Below are 20,568 nucleotides of genomic sequence, written 5' to 3'. Positions count from 1 at the left end.
ACCCATAGAGCAATCAGGCACAAATTAATACTTCCCCTTGGGAATGTTGAGAAGGAGATGGGAAGAGAGGAAGCTCATTTCTGGGCTGGGGGCTGGCAACTGGAAGGCAAGTAAGCAGGATGGAAAACTATAAGAAAGACAGGGCTATGGAGGAGGAAAAGACCCTGTTGTTGGGAAAGGTTGAAGGCAAAAGGAGAAGAGCACAGCAGAAGATGAAATGATTAGATAATGTCATCAATGCAGTGATCATGAATTTGGGTAAACTCCAAGAGACAGTTAGGGATATGGTGTGCTAAGGTCCATGGGATCATGAAGAGTTAGACATGACTTAGCAACTGAGCAAGAACAAATGGAGGAGGAGAATGATAGTATGATACAGGAGCAGGGATACAGGCTAAACTAGGAAGAAATAAAAGGGAAAGAAGCAGAGAATGATTTCAAAGAACAGGCATATTGAAAAAAAGGAGTGGAGAGAATGAAGAAGTGGTATCCAAACATGGAAAGAGCAACAGCCTCTTAAAAACAAACAGGCAATCCTTGACTTTTTCCCTTTTCTCAGATAAGGCATTCAGAATTTAACTGGACTCTTCTATAAATTACTAGACATATGGTAACTCTAATTAAAACTCTGTATTATAAAGGCCTGGTGTTCTGAATGTTTTGGGTTGCATCCAATACTAGCCATCTGTCAATGCAAAGGCATCCATAAGAAGAATGGATTACCCTCCCTGTATATTCCCAAAAATCATTTCCAAAGGAAATATTCAGGCTGCAGAGGACAGAAGGGAGCACAAAAAGAAATCTTCACCTCAGCAGAAAATGACAGAGATATAAGTAAAAACTAAGTGTTTTAGTGAGCTGTCAAAGTGACAAGATATAGTCCATAAGATATAACAGTATAAATTGATTAAGAATAGCTGTTAAACTATATGTTTAAAACAAATCTGAGATTTAGCATTAGTTTAGATCTAACATAAAACAAAAAGAATAAGTTTTATTACAACAAAAGGCTAATCTTAGTGATACCAAGCAGTGATGTGAAAATAGTCATCTCTTATTAAAGAATCCAGCCATATACTCTAATGAAAAGAGAAGCATTTTCAGCACAATGTCCTTTCCCTCAGCACTCATGGGTAAGTATTTTTATTTATCTTTATCTTAAAAATGAAAACCTGGCTTTTCAACTGGCCTTTAGCACTGAAATTTTGTGAGATCCTTCCTCCTATAAAATGGATTATAGTGGACTTTTATTTATCTCTGGTACCGTGCTTTGCATTAAATTGTTATTCCTTTAGACTCTTTAAAATCTTATTTACTCAAGTGGGAAATGTAAACTATTCATAGAAAACCTATTCAGAGGTTTTGATTTGAGCAGCATATAAGCCTTGTAAATAAGTATATAAAACAATGGCCATCTCCAAGTTTGGTTGTGGCAGGCAGTGTTTGGCAGAAAGGTGTTTTTGACAAGAGCATTCCAATGGAAAATGAGATTTAAAACCGAAGCATTTTGTTGCTATCTTTTTACTGATTCTTATAGGGAAGAGTTAGAAGACTTTTGACCCACAGTATAGATACATGAAACCAACCAAGGCAGAGAAGAGGAGCAGAGCTTTAAAAACAGCATTTATCAATACCATCCAGAAGCAAGCTATGTTCTATTAGTGTTTAACCTTTTCAGTCCCCAACTGTAATACTGAAGTGCCATTTACTGATTTTTGGAAGCTTTGTTTTTAAAATGTTCGTTTACCTTTCTCAGTAACACTACTGTTTAAATAGTGATCATGGTCTTAAAATAATACATAATATATACTTAAGATGAAGAAAAGTGATGAATCAGTAGGAACTTTCAGTCTGCTTTTCAGGGATTGGATACGAGTGTATGTATTCCAATTATTATTATTATTCCAGAGGGGCAAATTTTTTGTAGAGATTCTCTACAACAGAGTTCCCCAACCTTTTCAGCTTTGTGGACCAGAGGGGATGGTTCCATGCCGACAAGCATTCATGCAGTTCCATTTGCACCACTGGTGGGTGGGCATGCTTACCATTTGTGCAAATGGAACGTGCATGCACTCGCCCTCTGCTCACCCAAGTGGGGAAGTGCATACTCTCGGCCGCCCCTTCCCTGGCCCCATTCTGAAAGGCTCCAGGCCTGGTAATGGGCTGCAGCCTGGGGGTTGGGGACGCCTGCTCTACAAGGTAAATTGGATTGAAAACAATTTTAGCTGCAAATTCTGGGATAGCAGAATTTATTAGAATTCTTCTCCAAAATGAGTATAAGTAAAGTATTTTTATAATTTTAAAATGTACGTGGCAAGATATTTAATTATGTATTTAGTCAAGAGAAAAAAAGGTGATGCTCTAATTCTGATAAAGCAAAAATCCTATGAAGATAATTAATTACTACTTGTGTTGGAGACAACCCGAGATATCAAGAGGCCCTTGTCTTTGTAATGGGATGAAATAATGGGACGTTGCAAACATGATCCCTATTCCCGGGAATATAGGAGATAACCAGTGTATTTCTTTATGTAGAAACAAGACATGGAATCTGAAAAATCTCTCTGTATAAGTAAAAAATCTGCGTTACAGCTGAGGAAACTATATGAGAATTCTACATGAATAGTAAAAGCACTGAGGGAAAGCTAAAGCAATCAGACATCAGTTGTCTTATTTCATGTGGAAAGGCCCAGCAGTCTGCTGCTGAAGTGATGGGATAGCCACCCCTCAGCAGTTATTTATAAATTCCACCCTCCTCCTGAAAAAATATGGACATAGTCCTTCAGTTGACCTATTCATCTGATATCTCAGCTCCTGAAATAGATGGAAAATCAAAGGGTGACATTTTTAGCCTGGCTCTAATTCTCAGACTCCAGACTAGCCGTGTCCATAGGGGCTTCTCAGCGCTGACAGGCTTTGAGGACTTTTTCCAGCTCTGTCTGGTGGCTTTATTCTTTGGCTCTGATTTCCCCGAATCTATGCTGGTGCAGTTGCCTGCAGTTCTGACCTGACAAAACCGCAGTGGAATATCTATTCCAGGGAGAGAAAGGCAGTCATCAATTCATTGCCGCTGTTCACTGCCTGAAGATAGAGTGGAGCTCTGAGGGTCTGAGTTTGCAAGGTTTTTCAAGTCTCTTATCCAATAGGTTTTAAAGATGTAACAGTCGTGGAGAAAAGCTAGGAAAGTATATGGAGAGTATGTATGGAGATCTCAATAAATAACTGTTAACAGAAAGATAAAGAGGAAACACACACCAATATTTACCAGGACCATAGACCAGGAGATAATTTTTTTATGGTTCAAGACTTGGAATGCCCCCAACACCCACACATTCAAAAGATCATTATTTCAAAGGCTTTTTTAAAAAGAATTTATCTTTTCCTGCTACTAGCAACAAAGAAAAGAAACAAAGTAGAAAAGCATTAACTCTACCTTCTCATACCATGCTAAGGACAAAATGCATGTACATCCTAGCAGAGGGCGAGAAGGTCAAGTAACTATCTTTCCATTCAGACCTACCTCCAATCTCATGACAAGTACAGTTTACATTTATAATCCAGAATTTGTGTACATACTCAAGTGCATTTTAAAAAGACAAAACAAATGACTGCATTATAGCAGATGGTGCTGCTAGAAACCTGTAAATAAAATTTTTCTGTCATCTCTATGGACGATGAAATGCATCTCATCCAGCATTCAGAAATTACATCCATCGTAATATATACCTAGTTGCTGTTGTTATTCCTATTGCAGCTAAGTCTAAAAAACCCCAAAACAATTCTAATTCAATTAATCTTTAAATAAGCATATGGAAAATTCTGCCTACTCCCAACTTTGAGTCTGTAAAGAAATTCAGTGAAGGCCTAGCTAGTGAATGTTGCTTAATAAAAACAACTCCTTTAAAAAAACACACAAAGCAAAAGGATTATCTTCATGCTTTGGTAGATGAACCGTCTGTGTTTCTTCCACACTGCCTGCCACTGAACTCCAGGGATAAAAATGTTACACAACAACTCAATCTGTTTTGTAACTCAGACACCACATTATCATCAGATCAAGTTACTAGTCAAACAAACACTGGAAAACAGATGGTTCCAAACTGAATGGAGGGCTTCTTTTCACTCCCTGTGCTATAAATAAACAAAAGAAGCAGAGGTCATGTAGATTATGAATGGGGGCTCAATTGTCCTGTATTCATATATGCAGTTTGAATGACAGCAAGGTCATTGTTGGGACCTTTATCTGAGCTATCTACTGTCACTGTATTAACAAGTTTTAAATCTTGTTTAAACCTTCAAAAATTCAGGGATAGGAGAATTTGCCAGCCACTTTTTAAGGCAGTTTTCTCTTTTTCCAGTGTTATATTCATTTGATTAAATTCTATAGCTATTTCTAAGCTGTTGTTCAATTGAATGCATGTCTGTGTACATTTTTCATAAGATTTTTGCCTGGTATCTTTTGGGGGTAAGATTTACGGTATATTTTCCCAATACCCAGGTAGAATGCACAAGAAATCTTATCAGTTTTATTTTGCAGGTACAAAATTTGCTAACCAAGATATGTCTAAATACATCTGTATATTTTATTTCCTAATAGGGAAAATAATGAAATATGGCAGACCAAATTAATGGTGTGTGTTGTGTGTTTGTATGTGTGTCTGTATTTCTGTGTAGCTTCCATTTCCAATTTATATTCTCTAGAATACCCTCTGCCCCATGCAGTATTACTGAAATTAGCCTAACAGGAATGTCGTAGTGATATAGTAAAATATTAATGCTTAGTAGCCTGTGTTGTACATTCTTATAATACATTTGTAGCTATTTGATTCAAACTCATGGATTTATACAGCAAGTATTTTGGAAAAATCTTCATAGTGAAAATTAAAAGGAAACTCAACAGAACACAGATGTAAAGGAAGGGAAAGCCATCACAGAAAAATGGGTGGGAGTAAAGAGCCTAGATTGTAAAATAATTGCAAAGAATGTGCTTTTAACAAAATGCACGCTGTTGACAAATATTGTTAAGATGGCCAACTGTTAGACAAACATTTTGATAAGACACTGACTTCATTCCTAATCCTTTGTCCTATAGAACAGAGAATTTCTATTCCCTGAGTAAAACCTTAAAATACATGCATTCTGATTTGTAACATTTCCTTATTTCTCTAGTTTTATCCTTTTTGCATAACGTTTTAAAGAGATAGCTAGCTAGCTAGGCAAACAGATAGACAGGTAGAAAGACAGACAGACAATGGTGTGCTGAATTAATGAGTGGACCAGGTTCTAGTCTGGAAGCTGAGATGGGAAGTCAAAAATAATATATTTACCAACTCACGTTGGACCAGCATAGTGATTATGCTCCATAACTTCTGATGAAGGAGCTTTCATGCTACAGTTCATTAATTTGAGCAGATAATTTTATATATAATATTCTGGCATAATAGGTAACAAAGAAATATATATACTCCAGAACAACAGAAGGCTCTTTTGTAGAATTAAGAAATGCAAAACACTTAAGGCTCTGATATACTTCTGGTTATATATGTCCATTGAGTAGGGAAATCCTCAAGAACGTGACCAAACCTGATATTCCCAAGGTCACAAAATCCTCAGACGAGCTTTTGTTAGATTTAATTCAGTATCGCCTCCACCCATATGCAACAGTATTCAGAAAATACTAGTATTTATTTTAAAAGGATATCATTCTCATATCATTTGTTAATTTCTCTACACAAAAATTCAGAAATCTGAATTTTTTTCAGAAATCCAGCAGAATCTTAATGCTCTGACATAAAACAAGCTTTCTAATGACTCAAGTAGTGACACAGAATCTCTTTGATCAGCATTCTTACTTTATAAAATGTCATAAATGCATCACCAAATGCTACACAGGGACAACGGAAGTATCATTATATGAGATGCAAAGCTTGAACGTCTTTCTCTTCAAACAGAAAAAGTTCAAAGTCAAATGAGAGACAGAAGATTCCACCACTAAAAACAATGCCAGAGGCTACGTGACATCATAGATATGCCATCTGATGCAACATAATATGGCAAGCTCTTCATTCCTTCTTCATATATTGTGTCAGGAAATTTCACAAAATGTGAAAACAATATGGAAAGCTTTGACTGTTGCTAGAATAAAAGCTGCCTTTATTTGTCCTTGATTTCATTCAATGTTATGAAAATAATTACAAATGTTCCCAAAGAAAGTCTCAAATACATGTTAATCTACTGTACTTTCCTGTTCCTTTCTTCTGTAACAGAAATATCCCACCCTACAAATGCAGATGGCACTCAGCCAATAGCGCCAATAGTAACACATCATTCAAATGACAGATATGAATTGACTTTTTAAAGATATTTTGAAGCTATGAGCAATCAGCTACTGGTCCAAAATTGCTCTTATATATAAAACTACCCCAGTTTATATTTGGTAGGTGAAGCCCTCTTCACAGTTGCTATAATATACACCAAAACTGCTCCAACAGTATGCACCAAAATCCAAATTAAACATGATTTTAGAAAGATGTTGAGTTACTTATTACAGAAAGTAATAATACAGTAAAATCTTAATGTTAAGTAATTAGTAAAGACTGAAGCTATTACCTTATAACTAATAGTTTGATGTGAATTGTAATAGTTATAGTCAATTTTGGATGAAAAGTTAATCTTAGGCTTGTAACATTGATATCCTAAATACTAATTAATACTGATAGAATGTTTAGGGTTTTTTTCTTTTCAATACTTTAAGCCAGTGGTGGCAAACCTACGGTACTGGTGCCAGAGGTGGCACTCGGAGCCCTCCCTATGGGCACACGTGTCATTGCCCCAGCCTTGCCTCCCCCCGTGACCCCCTCCTCTCCAGCAGCCCCCCTGAAGGAGACTCGCCCTTGAGTGTGGCCCACATGGAGCAGCACAGCCAAGGACATGGCAGCCAGCAGCGTAGACAAGACTCTGCCCTCACACCCCATCATGCATTTGATGCTGCAGGGCGCAGGCAGAGGGTGTGGCCACCATAGTGCTGCTGGGCTGCCTGGGCAATCTGTGGCGAGCCCTGGAGGCGGTGAATGGTCCTGTGGGCAGGTGGGGTGGGGCAGGGAGGTGGAGCAGGGGCGGGGCCAGTTTTGGGGCACTCGATCTCTAAAAGGTTCGCCATCACTGCTTTAAGCTTTCTAAATAATAGAATGTTAGTAATTTTAATCAGATTACATAAACATTATTGCTTAGAAACTCATATAATTCATAATATAATGTATCATGAATTATATGAGTCACTGCAGATTTTACTCTACTAGTCATTGTCAACTAAAGGGGGTGGTGCTCAACTCCATTTCTGTTTCAAAACCAGCATGACATCATGGATCTCTGTTACCTTCCCACCAAAGTGGTACTTATTTATCTGCTCGCATTTGCATGCTTTCCAACTGCTTGGTTGGCAGGAGCTGGGGTGATAACGGGAACTCACCCCATCATGTGGAGCTCGAGTCTCAAACTTGGGTTGCCCAGCATCTTAACCACTGAGCCACATTATAATAAAAAAAGGGGGGGGAGAGAATGTATAGTTACCTACACTGACATGTTGAAGCTTAGAGACACTGCAGCATAAACTTAACTTAAAGGAACTAGGATTATTCCTACTTTGTTGAGGCAAAGGTAGTGGGCATAGCCAAAGGATAAAAGGAATCATTCACCAAGCATTCTATTCATTCTGTAAATGAATAATTCCCAGAAATATTATTATGTTACTTTATAAAATCAATTGGTTGCTTTATTTACAAATATATGCTTGGTGTATAAAATCAAAAAGCATACTTTACACAAGAAATGAAATTTTGTTTACTGCTTAAATTTATTTCAAAATGTTTTAAATTTTGTTAGAAATGGAATTAAAAACTAATGAACATGGAATTACATACAATCTCTATTTTCACCTGTTTTAAGAGAAGCAGGTAGGTGAAAAGTTAATAATGGAAACAGAGGAAGCCATTAAGATAAGACTGTGATAAAGCACAGAACATTATCTTTAACAATTGCAGAAAAAAGCTAAATTTTAGAAAAAGGTAGGCTTTAAACTTTAAATACACATTTTGCCACGTCTGAAAATGGAACACTCTCACTATCAACAATTTCAACATTATTTTATAACTTTTAATAAATCCTTACATAGTGTGCTGTAGATTACTTCTGTTTTGGGAGGGGGACATTTTTTTATTATTTATTTACTTAAGATGTTTTAGAGGGTTTTAGTCTTAGTTGTTTCTGAGTCTGTTTGTACTTGTCTGAAGAATATTCTTACACAGCTGACCTGTTGTGGGAGCAACACTGTTGTTGGATTGCTACTTTGGTAATGGAGCATTTGGTTAGTGTGGATTGTTTTCTGATAGACTTGTATTTCTAAGTTACCATCACTTCCTCTGTAATGAGGATATCTCGGAAATAACCAACAGACTATTAAAATCACATACACCATACCAAAGCCCTCCAATACATCTTTTAAAAACTGTAATGTATATTGTGTTAAGGACTGTAATGGTCACTATGTAGGAAAAACAGGCAGAAACTAATAGAGCACATCTATGAACATCAACTAGCAGTCAGAAGACACAACGAAAACTCCTTAATCTCACCACACATGGACAGACTTAACCATAGTTTCAAATGGGAAACTGTGAGCATCGTAGACTAATCCAAGTCCAATTCCCAGAATTCCGTGTTATGTACAACAGGCTAAAGACAGGGAAAATCCTCCACCAATTTCAACTCAATGTATACAAATGATAGCCATACTCCTTGAAAGTAAGAGTTTGTCCTGAGATACTAAATGCTATTTCTGAATTGATGCTATATATTCACAACAAAAATGGATGAAAAAAAAAATGATTCTTTTGAAAATTCACTGTGGGAGAAAATCATCAGTCTAACATTTGTCATCTGACCTCTAAAATGCTTTCCAATTTTGAAAAGTCTGAGACTTGTTTGAAAAATTTCAAGAGAAAATTCTACTGTTTTCACATGACAGTATATGATTGCCAATTATTACAAAAAAGGCAATATTTCCTCTGAGAACATGTACGTATGTAAGCACAAGCAACTTCCTTTCATTTATGTGATGTCAGAAGATATGAAAATGTGCATAGAGTTGATAAATGAGTATTTAACTTGCAGAATAAAGCAATAAAGAAATCAGAAAGTTAAAATATATTAAATTGGCTTTTTTGTATTTATTTATATGTTAGATTGATTATCTGTATCATTCATGTGCCAAACTCTAGTGTTTATTATTAAAATATAGTATATTTTTTTTTTTTTTTTCTTCCCCAACCACCCCACCCCCCCCCCCGACTTCCCAGAACTGAATATAGGATTATTTAACAAATATTTTAAAAATAACATTTGCAATTTATAAAATAATTAATAATAATAATAAAAATCACAGTAATAATATATATTGAAATAATATACATAACATAAACTTTAAAATGAATAATATATACTAAAAAAGAAAAAAAATAAAAAATAAAAAGAGAAGAGAGAGAGAGAAAGAAGAAAGAAGAAAGTAGACGAAAAATAAAGCATATATATATATAAAAAAAAAAAAATATATGAATAATAATACATTAAAAATGTATATATATAAAAAAGAAAAAGAAGAAAGAAAGAAAGAAAAAACAATCATTACAAATTATAAAAAGGCTAAATAATATTTTTCCATATCCAAATTATGTTGTATAAAATTTATCCATTTTTCCCATACCGCAAAAAATTTTTCTTGAGATTGCTCCTTTAAGAAAGCCGAAATCTTTGCCATTTCTGCCAAATACGAAACTTTATGAAACCATTCTTGTAAAGTAGGCAAAGATTCCTTCTTCCAATATTGTCCTATTAACAACCTAGCGGCTGTAATCAAATTTAACATCAATATAACCTCCTTAGCATCACAGTCAATAACAATACCTAGTAAAAATAATTGCGGAGTAAATTTTACCCTTCTTTTAAAAATTCTTTGAATATTCCACCATATCTTAATCCAAAAAGCTTTTATATGCTTACACGTCCACCAAATATGGTAATAGGTAGCATCCAAATATCCACATCTCCAGCATTTCGGCTGTAGATTAGGGTACATAATGGACATTTTCTTTGGGTCAAGGTGCCATCTATAAAACATCTTATAAAAATTCTCTCTTAAATTTTGCGCTTGTGTGAATTTAACATTTCTTATCCAAATAAGTTCCCAAGTATCCATTGAAATCGTTTCACCAATATTCTGTGCCCATAAAAAAATATAGTATATTAACAAAATACAATTACTTGGTAAAATGATAACATCTTCATCAGCTGATGGTATACTTTTATTGTATCCACCCCAGCCCATTGTCACATCATTCCAGGATTCAGCAAGGGACCATCTGAAAATAGGAGGAGAAAAAGAAGGAACTGGACCTAAGAAAAAAGAACAAATTTATTTTTGCATGTCTGTCTGCCTGCCTGCTTGACTGTCTACTTACGTACCTACCTACCTACCTACCTACCTACCTACCTACCTACCTACCTACCTACCTCAGTAAGGATTTGACAAACCTCACCAAGATGTTTGGAAACAATGTTTATGCTTCTCAAAATGGCAACTAGTAATTTGATAATTTGTTCCCAAGTGGATATACACTTATGAATAAAGGTTCTCTGAAATTTCTACCTGTCTGATAGGATTGTTATTCAAGATAGATTAAATGGATGCCAGGTATTAAGTAAGATATAGTGAAATAAAAATTATAGATATAGGTTTCCCCATTACTATCTTCCTAACCCTTTTTATCAACAAGAAAAAAACAAGTAAATAAGAAAGATTATCTTAAAGAGCAAAATATTTAGACTAGAGGTAAATGAGGCTTATATTTCAATTAACAGAGGAGTTAACAAATTAATTGCTTAATTGCAATATCATCTTCTCTTCTGAACTTCTAAAACACATTTTTATAATCTTTCCATTCATCTCTCTCTCTCTCTCTCTCTCACCTTGGATTCCTATTCACCACCCAGAAGTCTAATGGCAGTTGGATGAAAGAAAGAAAGAAAGAAAGAAAGAAAGAAAGAAAGAAAGAAAGAAAGAAAGAAAGAAAGAAAGAAAGAAGACACTATTCAGTTGCTGGGAAGGGAGAGCAAATGTAGGGTGTCCAGAACTAGTGCTTTCATTTACCAGATAATTAAATTAAAAATTAAATATTTTCAGCAATGGGCATAAGATAAGTGTGATACAGTCATGTCTATCTATAGCAGACACTAAACATGGCTCTTATGTACATTTTCTGTACAGAGAAAACATTGACCAGAAACACAGAAGTTTATTTAAGTAACCAGAAATGCATCCTATGGGTTAGAGTGAATAGTGCTGATAAAACACTACCACATTTTTAAACTGAATTTACATACCTGGTTCTGATAAAGGGAATATGTCTTCAACTTTAAATGTCACTTGGATTAAGCCTTTCCCTGTAACTGAATTTAGAAAGTTTGTAAAACATAAGAATGATGTATAAAGGCTGAAAATTGTTCTAATCCCATAAAACAAAGTTTTTTTCAATTGTGAGGAATCTCATATTTTGAAATATTCATAATATGATGTGCATTGTATGAATCCATGCAGTTTAAATACATCTTATACAAAAAACTGCAAAGAGTCAGATGCTCAGCTAAGGAGAAAAAGTGCTAAGAAAGAGCTGTTTGTTATAGGTAATCCCTGGGAAAGAGTGGGTTAAGTTTTCCCAGGCATCTTGCACTGACAATGTTCTCCTTGTGAAACCAGGGAAAATTGTTCCTCCGTTACTAAAGTTCTTTTTCTCATGTTTTATTGTTAAAGTGATTCAAAATGTGGTTGAAGGACACTATATAAAATACACAAAAGAAGGTTTAAGTCAATGGTGGAATTCAGCCAGTTTGAGCCTGTTCAGTTGAACCGGTAGCTAAATTTTGCTGAGTTCAGAGAACTGGCTGAATGCACACAGCTTCCGGAAGTCAAGTCTAGGCCTCAGAGGCCTGGAGGAGGCCCCCCAGGCCTAGAATGGCCCATCAGATGTGCGTGGATGCCACTTCCGGAAATCCGTTCTAGGCATCGGAGGCCCAGGCCTGCATCCAATAAGAGAACTGGTTGTTCAGATATTTGAATCCCACCACTGGTTTAAGTGTTTAGCTATACGGAATGTGCTCTTTTTCAAGATATTCCATTCAATTCTGCTCCTGCCTTTTTTTGTTTTTCTCCTTTCAGACAATCTATACTCTTAAGTCAATGAACATCTTAAGGTTGTGCCATTTTGGATTCCCCCCTCCCTTAATCACCTAAGTTTATCTTTATGTTTTACTTTTGCAAAACTTGAAGTTTCCACAAAGTTCTTTCTTAATTGCACAATTTCAGTTAGTAATAATCTGAAATATAACTTGCTATTAATAAAAGATAAGTTTATTGATTTTGAAAATTATAGTATGGTGCTATACAGAATGTCCAAGTGGCATCTTCAAAGACTTTTCTTGATCTTCTGACATTGCTAGCACAGAAACACTTCAACCAGGATTGACACCTAAAGTCAACTAGGATGTTTGAAGGGGCACCTTCTCCAAATGATTTGCACAGCTTTCATTATTGAACTGCTCTTGCTATTAGGAAGCATTGAGGAATATGTATAACCAATGTGATGTAGCAGTGAACGTGTTGGATTGGTACCAGGGAGCCCCAGATCCAGTTTTAAGTCAAACTTAAAGACTCAAGGTTTCCATGCTAGTCACTCCTTTAGTCCAGCCTACCTCCCCAGGATGTTGTTGTAAGGAAAAACATAGGAGGGGGGTTGTTGCACATAATGCTTTGAGCTCCTATAGGAAAAATGAGATATAAATCTAAAAAAAAAAATCCTGTATTTTCAAACATATCTGCAAATTAAAAGCTTGGTTTTATGATCTGCAATCTAGGATAATAGCCTGCTTCTATTTCTTGTAGCATCTTTTAGATGCTTGAACAGTATAGTCACATCTCCTCTTAGCTATTTTTTTCTCAAGCCCAAATGTACCATATCACTCCAAGTCTCCTTATAAAGCTTAATTTCAAGTTTTCTGATGATTTTCATTGTCCTTCATTGTCTTTGTTTCAGAATTTGACACATCAACTCTTTTGACCCTGGCATATATATCTTCTGCCAGTCTATGGGATGTAAGCAATCAATCCTTGGACAGCTTTGTAGAATCCCTTTGAAATTATGTATGTCAATAAACACGCTTAAGTTAATTGTTACTGGATAGGAGTTTATTATATACTGAGTTATCTGTAACTCAGTAGAATATTTTCTGAATGACCAAGGCAAATTCACAAAATCATTTCAGTACACGATGAAAGAGATTGGCTACATTATTCTGTATATCAATTTTTGGTATTTCTTTTTATCCTGTAAACTTGCTCTTCAGACCTGAAAATATGTGTGCTATTTCCTAAGCAACTAAGGACAGAAAACTATAAAGCCTCTAAGTTAACGATGAACAGTTCCTGCTGTGTCTCCATGATGTCTTCCTTCAGATGCTCAGCTTTCAGAATAACAATGACTTTTTTTAACTGTGAGATTTGAAGCAAACACTGTGTGAATTTCAGAGCCTGCCTCTGAATGATCTGGCATCTGATCTGTATTTATTGACATTAAATTTAGGGTTTAATGCACTCCTGCTACTTTTCAACAATTCACCCTAAAAGGCTTTTAACTGGCACAAAAGGAGGAGGTCATAAGTAAATTGACCTCGGACAGAATGTACAATTATTAGAGAAGGTTAGGACAAGAGCAGCTGCCGGAGCCCCACTGGCAAAGCAAAGTACTTCCAAAAGTCTGGTTATTAAGAATAGACTCAGGTTTCCCCTCTCTGCCACCTCAACAAGGTCCCTTTGGTTTCCCTAAGAAGAATTATCACCCTCCCTAGCAGCTGCAATAATTGTGTTCCTATTGTTGCACAGACCTCCTCCTGACCACCCCCTACAAGTGCCCATTGTTGAGACAGAGTCAAGTGATTAGATACTCTGGCAGATATGGTTAGGGCCCAGCTGCCTAACTGCTGACACACGAGCATCAAGGGGCGGGAGGGTGGGAAGAGACCCACGGCTGCAAGACGGGACTCTAACATGCCAGACCTTTTACATAAGTCAAACAGAAACAAATGATGCTTTCTGGGTCCTGCTGACGGAGCAACCTCTCCTCCTTTGAAGTGGTGAGGGCTGGTAGGCTTTTACAGCTTTTCCTCTTCAGCCCAAGCAAACATCCTTCTTTTGATATAAGACATGCTCATTATCTCTGCCCCATTTAATGATTTTTGATTGAAAGGTGGCAGCTCAGTTGCCAAGAGGGTAGTTAAAGAGGCTCCACAGAGTCAGACCTACAATAAAGGCTTCCCTTATGCAGTGGCCTATATTTGGAATTTCTTAACAACATGTTCTTGTTCTCTGCCGCAGATAAGGGCTGAGCATGAAATTCTTAATTAAGCAGTAAATAGTGCATGGGTGTCAGCAGATGCAACCTGTAGCCATGGAGACTGAGTCACATGAACAGGAGAGTATGCACTAAACTAGAAGCCTTAGGCCTGGAAGTGACTGACAGCTGAAGAATCCTACAAAGCTTGTAAATGGGATTAATTAGCTGACTAATTTTTTTTTTTTTTTTTGAGACTATCTCCCCAATTTAAAAATGAAGAAAATTTCTGGTTTTATTTGAAAGGATAGTAAAAAGATCAAAATACAGATGGTCCTTTCTTGGAAAGATCTTAGAGGAGGAACAGAGCTGAGCTCATACGGTCCAATTTTTCTTTCAGTAGAGAAAGCACTTCATGGTTCAAGCAATGACACACTGTTATTGATAAATGGAAAGAGACCAAAAATGTAGCTTGGGTGAAATAGTTATAGAGTCTCCGCTTATGTGCAATAACTTCTGTAATTTTTGCAGTTAAGACTCCAGAGTTCTTTAAAGTAAAGAACTATGCAACAAAATAATTTTCCTTTTTGTGCACAAGGGAAGAGACTAAAGCCCACTTCAGGCTTCACTTGAGTTAGAACAAGGCGCTTTTATTATGTGATGCTGTTCATTTGAAGGAGCCTCGCAGCACTAGTCCAATTTTAGCCATGTCATAGTCTTTTTCAACTAATATTTACTACCCTGGTTAAAATTGGCAGAAATAACTCCAGGATTCAGTCACGCAAACAAGTTCCCATGTATAAAACCGCTTATTGTTATGTGTTCCCTGTTTCTCCAAGAACTTAGGCTTCCTGGAATAGCACAAAGAAATTTTAATTCTGGAGAAAAAAATCACCTTCCTATAGCAGGTGGCAAACTTAACATCCCAAAAGCAATTTTCAGAGGAAGTGTTGGAATTCCAAGTTGCTTCACAAAGGAGTAAACTACTCAAACGCTGTGGTTAATGTGTGATGTCCATCACCAATTCCAGCATGTGTATCCTTTTCATTGAGCATTATTATCAATTAAACATCAAGATCTTACCTAAATAAGTTAACTTTTTAGTTTTCTTGTTGAAAAAGCTGTCGCAAGCCTTGTGATATCTATGGGAAGGAATAGCCTGGAGTAGCAGCCCTTGCCTTCTTCCACAAAGCACTGTAACTTGACTGTGGACTGGCAACCCTTCATGCTCCAATAATAGATAATTGCCAACAGCGAAATTATCAAATGTAGCTATATACTATGGAGTAGAACACAAGAAACATGCAAACATTTATATTTCCTTTCTGAATTATATCTGGACTGCAACAAAGAAGATTAATGATTGTGTAAGAGAGAAGGAAGAAGAGACAGCAATTTTTCAGCAGACTCATAAATGCCAAAGTTTCACCTCTGCCCCTTCCTCAATTTATGAATTTATCTTTGGATTTGGCTATTTATTTGCTACTGAGAAATGAGTAATCATTTCAAGAGTGTGGCCTTGCCAATAAAAGCCACATATAATGCAGAGTTGCCCAGTGTGTTCCATGCTATCTTTCCCATTATAAAATATTCATTCTGACCTGTGAATGACCCATATCACATACAGACACTATGTATCCTATCCTCTGTACCTAATCCTTCCATTAGATTAAAATGAAATAGTATGTTATTTTAGCTTCAGAATTCTTTTTTCTATTTCCTATAACAATATGAGACTGTAACATTTGATGGATTAAACAAACCTTCATTACCTGCAAATTTCTTTGAAGAAGAGGACTGCTGAATGACAAAGTATAAATTTCTTGATCCAAAAGAAGACTCATCCAGCCATTGGCATTTGATAAAGTGTCAGACACGTAATTGACAGTGATCACCTTATTGTGACTATTAGTTACTGTTAAATTAGATGAAAAGATTGGAAACTTTCTGAAAAAAAAACCAAAGGTTTTCTAAATAATATTCACTTTGATACTATGTTGATGCAGCGTGTTAGCCCACTGTTGCTCTTCCAAACACAGTATTTAGGCATAGATCAGCAAGCTCAGATAGCATAGAATGGCAACATATCCCAATTCCCCAAATCTAAATCCCATAAAAAAATTTTCAAGTAGACAACTTGGATTTGCTTAAGTGAATCCTTAATCAAGAAAACCAGGCAAATTCCTTGGTATTCAACTTTTTTATTTTGGGAACTACAAGCTCCTTGCTGTTGGACATAAAGATATATCCATCATTCCCAGTTTTACTCCTTTTCTCAGTTTCCCTCCAATGTTTTGCATCTTTCTGCATAAGAAGAAACCACAAAATATATTTTTGTATGGATGTTATTTCTAATATATATATATATATATTGCTCCTAGAAGCACGAAGCCGAAAGCACCAGCCTGAAGATGACGAATGAGACTTCATCGAAACGTCGCCAAGACACTTCCAATTTTACGTGGGAGAAAACCCGAATAATCAAAGACCTACATACAAACACCCGCGAAAACCTCAGAAAATACACACACACACACACACACACAAACATATATATATATATATATATATATATATATATATATATATATATATATATATGTAGGTCTTTGGTTGTTCGGGTTTTCTCCCACGTAAAATTGGAAGTGTCTTGGCGACGTTTTGATGAAGTCCCATTCGTCATCTTCAGGCTGGTGCTTTCAGCTTCGTGCTTTGAGCAGCACGAAGCTGAAAGCACCAGCCTGAAGATGACGAATGGGACTTCGTCGAAACGTCGCCAAGACACTTCCAATTTTACGTGGGAGAAAACCCGAACAACCAAAGACCTATATATATATATATATATATATATATATATATATATATATATATATATATATATATATATATATATATATATATTATAGGACTCCTCTTGCTGAATGCATTTGCAGCAAATAATAACATAATAATAACATGCCCATATATATTTTAAGTTGCTTACCAAATTTTTATAAACAACATATTTAATTCTGAGAGGTCCAAAGTGGATAAATGCACTGAAATCAGAATAAAATAATTTCACTTCCATCCCTGTTATTCCAAAAGAATAGAGGCTAACATGGGTAGGTAGAATAAGACCCTTGAAAGGCAACAGATAGTTTTGGTTCCCCAAAATGCCCAGGCTGAACATGAGCTGACTATTACATTGTCTTTCCAAACAATGTTTTCACTTCATACTGTCAAGCTAGCCTCCAAATAGAACTACTATATTGCTAACATAATTGAGCATTCCTACCACCATAATTAGCACCATTTTAATTTGCTCTAAATAGCCAGTGATTTTCACTGTGCCCTAAATAGCCACCAATCTACCTCTCTTTAATGTTAATGGAGCAGAGGAGGGCATGAGTATTTTTAATTCGGAGGAGCTGAGGGAGCCTGCATGGATCATTAACGAGAAAGTGTTTCATTACCAAAGGAGGAGGCAGCTCTCTGAGATCTGTTCTTGTCTTTCTGAAGAAGTAAACCAGGAGGAGGCAACCACAGTGGAAATGTGAAATTAACCCTTGGCTCAAACTGCCAGGAGCCTTTCAAGAGGGTTACAAAGAAGAGAAAAACCTGGATGACTGATTGGCAGTGCTGTATTTTTATATCCAGGGAAGTTTCAATTAAGAAGCAATTTGCTACAGAAATCTGGCATGACTAGTAGATAGAACTTTACAGTCTGCCTTACAATTTACCATCATGGTTCTTTAAGCTGTTATGTAATTTAGCTCAAGTGTAGTGTGCAGAACTGTTGAACATAAATGGCTCACAAAGGGTTTGCTAAACCAATCAACAACTATGAGTAGAATAAATATTAAGTCTCCTGTTTATGTTTACCATTAGCTTACTTATCCTAAGGGGGTTCCCCCCTCCCTTCCCCCCCTTTGTATTATGGCAAACACTGCATTTAGCTCTAAATGCTTTCTGTTTGTTACCTTCGTGAAATAATCATCTACAATGATATAACTCAAGAAAATAAAGCAACAATAAAATTGGCTTAGAATGAGGCCGATAGTACATGCATCAATATTGCAATGTATTCTTTCAGAAATAGAAATGTAATAGTATAGTAGAGATCCATGAGTGTCCAAGTTGCATTTTGCTTAAGGCCTTTCCCCATTGATGATTTGAGGTACTATTCTCTCATCCTTGAGTTGATACTGGCATGAAACAATAGTCCAATTGCCAATCTCTGCTTTGTCTCTTTTATCTCTGTTCCCCAAAACTACAGACACCTGAATTCCCCTCAGTGTAATGGCTGACAAAACCTAACAGATTTTCACACATTGAGGCTATGCATGGACTATGATAGAATAAGAGGAGAAGGTGCAGTTTAACACTTGTCCATTAAGAAGAACATAAGCTTATCTCATGTACACACTGGGGATGAAGAGTTGAACATAAGGTGATGGAGGCAAAGCAGAAAAGAAATGTGGTCAGGGCATACTTGTTCTGAGGTTTTGTGCAAATACTGAAAGCATGACTGCATGTTATCCCCAAAAATAAAAATCCAATCCAATAGTTTGTTCAAGGATGTCTATGTATTTAGCCAATTTTTAAAATGTATGTAAAAGGTGTGGGCTTCACTTCTGAGAGTCTATCTACTAGAATTTTCTGTTTTTAGGGCATGACTTAGAACCTTCACCTCTGCTTTAAAGCAGCTAACATCAGTAGATTTATATCCTTAACACAATGTATTTTTTATTTAAAAGAATATATTTTTCCTGCAATTACATGGTATGCAATTGGTAGATGTGCCTGTCCCATTCATTTATTTTATTCACCACAATAAATGACTTTTATAGTATTGGATGTTTTTAACACATTGTTTTCTCAGGACTGCCTAAGTCAACATCATACCAGAAACTTATTTTTGCAACCTATTATCTTGCTAAAGTGTGATTTCCTAAATCTTGTACAATTACAAGTGAGAAAAGAAAGCAAATACTTACAGGCTAAGAGACATACGATGAAAAGTAACATTTGCAAAACAACAACTGGCATTGACAGCTTGACTGGCATTGACTATTGTCCTACAGGAATCTGGAAGTATATCCAGAGAAGGAAGGATCTGACTTCCTGATTGTCCTGTCAGAGACCCATCTAGATCTTTCAGGATGGCGCAGTGAGGGAATGGAAATGATAGCCAGTTTGGGGCATTGAGGAAGAACACTTGATCTGTTCTGACAGGAAAACCTCCTGAAAAAGAACATATTATATTATAGAACAGTGGTTCTCAACCTTTTTAATGCCGCATCCCCCAACCGGTTGTTAAGTCGAGGACTACTCAACCGGTCATAAGTCGAGGACTACTCAACTGGTGCAGCACCATTTGCAGAATGGGACTTTTGGTGGGCTCAGCAGTGCAGAGACAGCCTGGACAATTCCTATTGGCTTTTGAAAGCCAATAGAATTAGACTCTATTCAAGAGAGTCTATTCTATTGGCTTTCAAAAGCCAATAGAATAAAAGGGAGTAGCACAGCTAAGGAAAAGGGGGGGGAATGGTGGACTGCGTTGTTTGGCGATCCCCGTGAAATGGTCGTTCGACCCCAAATGGGGTCCCGACCCACAGGTTGAGAACCACTGTTATAGAACAATTAAGGGAAGATATAAACTCCCATCCAATGAAAACTGAGAATTCAAAAATTTAGAATAATGTTGTTGCTGATCAAGTCAACAGTAGTTTTATTGGCAATATTCTCTTCTTGCTATGTCTCAGAGAGTGTGACTGGCCTCAAATCACCGAGTCAGTTTCTGTGCCCAGGGGTAAAGTAGAGACTCACCATTGTGGATATTTCTTATGATTATGCTGTTTGATTTTAATGCATATGAAATGCAAAAAGCTAAAATTCAAATGGGAATAACGAATTGTGCTTCTTTAAAGTAAACAAACCAAATAGAATCCTATAGAACCATCAAACAAATCTACCATTAGTAATGAATTTCCACAGTCTTTTGCACTATTGACTGTTTTTACACATTTGCATTAACTAAAGTAAGTGAACAGACAGTTTTTAGAATGCATATTTTAGCCAAAATGTTGTTAAGCAAGAGGGAAACTACTAAGATTGGAGAAGAGACAGTAATGTTTCTTCAGGTCCCAATGGC

The 20,568-nt window shown here is 36.3% G+C and overlaps 1 protein-coding gene across 1 annotated transcript in view; it reads right to left on the bottom strand.

Annotated features, from left to right (window-relative positions):
• The window catches only part of PKHD1 (PKHD1 ciliary IPT domain containing fibrocystin/polyductin), a 196,896-nt gene that overhangs the window by 17,289 nt on the left and 159,039 nt on the right, over positions 1 to 20,568 (bottom strand). Inside the window, exons 47-51 of the mRNA XM_039326212.1 lie at positions 19,412 to 19,658; positions 16,205 to 16,379; positions 15,516 to 15,711; positions 11,434 to 11,499; positions 10,315 to 10,446 (exon numbers count right to left, since the gene is read on the bottom strand). Of these exons, the coding sequence (XP_039182146.1) occupies positions 10,315 to 10,446; positions 11,434 to 11,499; positions 15,516 to 15,711; positions 16,205 to 16,379; positions 19,412 to 19,658 (816 nt within the window). The remainder of the gene's footprint in view (positions 1 to 10,314; positions 10,447 to 11,433; positions 11,500 to 15,515; positions 15,712 to 16,204; positions 16,380 to 19,411; positions 19,659 to 20,568) is intronic.

The sequence above is a fragment of the Crotalus tigris genome, unplaced genomic scaffold (genome assembly GCF_016545835.1).
Source record: "Crotalus tigris isolate CLP2741 ecotype Arizona unplaced genomic scaffold, ASM1654583v1 scf7180000024340.7048381, whole genome shotgun sequence".
NCBI lineage: Eukaryota > Metazoa > Chordata > Lepidosauria > Squamata > Viperidae > Crotalus > Crotalus tigris.
Note: the sequence above shows the minus strand (reverse complement) of the source record. Positions and strands in the feature narration are given on the sequence as shown.